This window comes from Octopus sinensis, linkage group LG1 (genome assembly GCF_006345805.1).
Source record: "Octopus sinensis linkage group LG1, ASM634580v1, whole genome shotgun sequence".
Lineage (NCBI taxonomy): Eukaryota > Metazoa > Mollusca > Cephalopoda > Octopoda > Octopodidae > Octopus > Octopus sinensis.
This window is the reverse complement of record NC_042997.1, coordinates 153,640,145-153,644,410: the sequence shown is the minus strand read 5'-3', so window position 1 is coordinate 153,644,410 and position 4,266 is coordinate 153,640,145. Positions and strand designations below refer to the sequence as shown.

General features: G+C 33.9%; 1 protein-coding gene across 1 annotated transcript in view; it reads right to left on the bottom strand.

Moving 5' to 3' along the window:
• Positions 1-1,717: 1,717 nt before the first annotated feature.
• LOC115225647 (parathyroid hormone/parathyroid hormone-related peptide receptor) overlaps positions 1,718-4,266 on the bottom strand; it is a 784,809-nt gene continuing 782,260 nt past the window's right edge. The window contains exons 14-15 of the mRNA XM_036504944.1: positions 2,593-2,620; positions 1,718-1,808 (exon numbers count right to left, since the gene is read on the bottom strand). Coding sequence (XP_036360837.1) covers positions 1,718-1,808; positions 2,593-2,620 — 119 coding nt within the window. The remainder of the gene's footprint in view (positions 1,809-2,592; positions 2,621-4,266) is intronic.

Below are 4,266 nucleotides of genomic sequence, written 5' to 3'. Positions count from 1 at the left end.
GCTGTGAAGAATCAAATCCTTCGTGCTCCACAGATCCGGTCGCTTTCGCCGAATCTCCTCCTTCAAAAATTTCAAAACATCACAGTAGAACTCTCGATTGACGGCCTGGCCCTGGGGGTCGAATTTTCGATGCACAGTATCACATTTCCAGGGGAGACGATCGTGACAGTTCTTCCAGATCGCACATCATCTTCGAGGGACGTCCTTCCACTTCTAAAACACCCGAGGAATTTCAACCATGTTTCGTGATCTGCTACCACAACAGCTCATTTATAGAATCCAGTTAGCTCAAAACATCATCTGGAGGAACCACGTCCGGTTTCGGCCCCTACTCGGAGGTGTCTTCAGCTCTGGTGTTGAGTGCATGTCTTCTTTCTCCTTCTTACCACTTGAAAAATTGCGTACGATCCATTGCTTCATCGTCACAAGCTTGCCAAAGCTTGTTCAGTAACTCTATAGCAGACTTTCCAAGTGTAACGCAAAATTTCTCGTTGGCTCTTTGTTCCAATTTCGTGTTCATGACAAAATCGCAGACTACAGCATATACGTGATCACAAAAACAAATTTCACGACTTGTGAAGTAAACTCAGCGATTCATCAGGAACACTGCCTCATGAAGGTCACTGCTAGCTTTCTCTGTGTACGCAACCGTGTACTGCCATCTGTTGGTGCGCTACAGAACTAGTCCGGGAACGTTAGTGCAATATCAAGTTTGCCTGTATTCTAGCAATAACTCTTATCCAAATAATTTGTATTCTTCGTATGTAAAACTTCACATTTGAAATAATTTATTCTTTGTTGTATATTCTCTATCATCGAGGATGGTTATTTCAAACCTTAGGGTTATCATAGGATCATCCTGATAAATGTTTTTATAGCAATTTCAAGTTTCTAAATGCCCCTTTTAAATTCTTTGAACTCAAAAAATACCGTCTCTTATCAAATATAATACCACCTAAACTAATATACTTTTTGTTCGATTCAAGCCACAGCAGTGTGCACCCAATTGAATAAAGCTGCTTAGACTCTTAATCAGATGAACAAACTGGATGCAAATAAAAACTACATCACGAGGTATCCATGCAGCAGAAACACGTGTCGGAAAGATTTATATTAAATATACTGTATGAATAACTGTAATAATAAAGAATGCGTAAATGTATTATTCTTCTTATTGATTGAACTGTTTTGAACATACCACACTCTGTAAACTGTTTATAATTCAAAGAAGCGAACTCAGGATTTACCCATCGGATGATTGTTTTACCTCGAATAATCCTAGGGCGCTCCTTATCATTCGTTGCGGTTAGCCATACCTCGGATTATGATAGAGTATTTGAACGCTTTCCGTTTGAACACACACACACACACACACACGCCTTTCTGTCCTTGCTCAGGTCCGTTAAGATTTGCCTGTTATAGCCCTTTTGAGACATCATACAGCAGATGTTTAGTGATATTCATGCAGTTTCGCACGGAAATGCGAAAAAAACAACAACAACAAAAAACAAACAGAAACAAAAACGCCAAAATAAAAAAAAAAGCAAAGAAAAATTGCATCGAAGCAGCTTATGTTATAGGACCAACAGTGTATGAAATACATCACAGATTGTAATATTTGAAAGAATTTTTAGGAAAAGTTATCTAAGCCATTAATTCAAATTTGAAATACAGAATTGAGAGAAAAGCTACAGTCATTTCTAAATACTTGTGGCCATTAAAAGAGTTTTGAGTCAAGAACTGTCAAGTACCATTGTCTATATTGCCATTTAGTAATAAATATATCAACAGCATATGATGTAAAATTTCTGCAACGAAGTAAATAGCAAATCATGTTGAAAGATAAATCGTTTTTAAACAAGAACAATTGAAGAAACGTGAATAAATATTACTTGACAAATATTAACATGGTATTTTAAGCAAATTGTGATAACGAATATAAATTGTTGCCATGCAGGAAGTTACCCCAACATCGGATGTAAGTAACTTGCTGTTCTCCGCACGATGTCACACAAATATTATAACAAACGACAGTTTCGTAATTACTTCTGGCACCTACTTCTGACCAAAGATTGCTTTCAAGCAAGAAACTTTAATTAACGGCATATAAGTAATGTAACTTTAATTATCTGAATGTAAAGTAGCTGTAACTACAAGAAATAATACTAACAATACTTGCAAATACACCCAACACTATATTATATAGATATATATATAATATATATATATATATATATATATATATATATATAGATATATATATTATATATATATATATATATAGATATTTATATATATATATATATATATATATAATATATATATATATATAAATATATATATGTAATATATATATATATATGTATATTATATATGTATGTATGTATGTATGCGTACATACATACATACATACATATTTACACATGATATATAACATATACATATCCATATATACATATACATATCCATATATACAGGGAGAATTCACAAAAAAAAAATAAAGGACGAAGACAAGTGGTGTAGACAAAAAACAGATGTATTAGTTTAACGCTCGGGAAGTGAGAAAGTCTTTAACGTTTCGAGTCTACGCTCTTCCACAGAAAGGAACACAGAAAGAAACAGGGAGAGAAAATAAAGAAGGTGTAACGATTTATCATGGCGAATGCCGGACAGAGCGGTCACACAGAAGAGCTAGGAAGAAGGGGAGATAATAAAGTAATGGTGATCCCAAAATGAAGGTGCGCGTGTGTGTGTATAAGAGAGAATACATGTGCATGTGGAAGAGGGCTGGTGACCTTGACGTGTGCGTGTGTGCATGTACACACTTATTTACACACATACACATATATATACACATACAGACATATGTATAACTACACACACACACAAATATATATATATATATATATATATTGAGAAAAAAAGTCGTCAGAATTTTCGAAAAAAATGTTTTTATTTCTTCATTATTATTAGCGCTTTCTTTGGTTTCTCAAATTAGTCATGGAACCTCACCCAAAAATACGGTATACATTCACAAAATTTTATTCGACAAGCTCAAGAAAGGAACGAAAGCGCTAATAATAATGAAAAAAGAAAACGATTTTTTTCCAAAATTCTGACAACATTTTTTTCTCAATATTCAATTTCTGTACATCACACCTACCGCTCTCTCTCTCTCTCTCTCTCTCTCTCTCTCTCTCTCTCTTTCTTCTTTCTTTCTCTCTCTCTCTCTCTCTCTCTCTCTATATATATATATATATATATATATATATACATATATATATATATTGATACCCACATGAATGCATTTATGTAAATATATACATAAAAGATATATGCATATAAATATTTGCATCCACGCATGATCATACATACTCACACACATACACTAAAAGTTTTCAACACTTCGTGAAAAAGAGCATAATAGTATATGAAATAACAGAGTGGATATATTACTAATGCACTATTATATATTTACTCTCATAACAGCTAGTTCGTGGTTAAACTATTTCGTATTAAAAAAATCTTCTTAGAATCGAAAAACTAATTAGAATGCGTATCATATATGATTGATCGGAAATGTATAACTTGGGCTCATTTTTTTTTACTGGAGAACTGAAACTAGCCAGCCAGCCGACGATTCACAAAGGTCACCCACACAAAATACCCCCACCCCAACTTCAGATCAGCCGAGCAATAATGGTTGATTTATGAGCTATTTCATTTTACCTTATATATTATTTTTTTCCAATATATTACTTTATCCCTTTATCGTTCATCATCTTCTTTCTATTCTGATGAAGGAGCCCTTTTGATGAGCGCGGTGAATGGTTTCTATCCTAACTCGTGTGCGAAACCGATTGGTAAAATCGGCTGATTTTATCGATCTGTCAACAGATGTACGAGTGCCTGTAATTTCATGAGTTGAGGATCCTTAGACAGCTATACATATATCTATATTTGTATGTCTTGTGCATGTGTATTTACATGAACACACCCGACCCCCACCTCAACCCACAAGTGTGTGTGTGTATGTGTATGTAGTTATGCATACAGATATAACATTCCTGTATGTTGCACTCGTTCATCATGACATTACCTGGTGTAGAACCTAATACACACATGCGTACATACATCCGATATATCTATATATATATATATATATATATATATTGATTAAAACGGTAAGATAACAAAAGAAAGAAAGAGACCTCAATATTATGTAAATAGAGGAAATTTATCTATACAATATGTTACATTACTCGG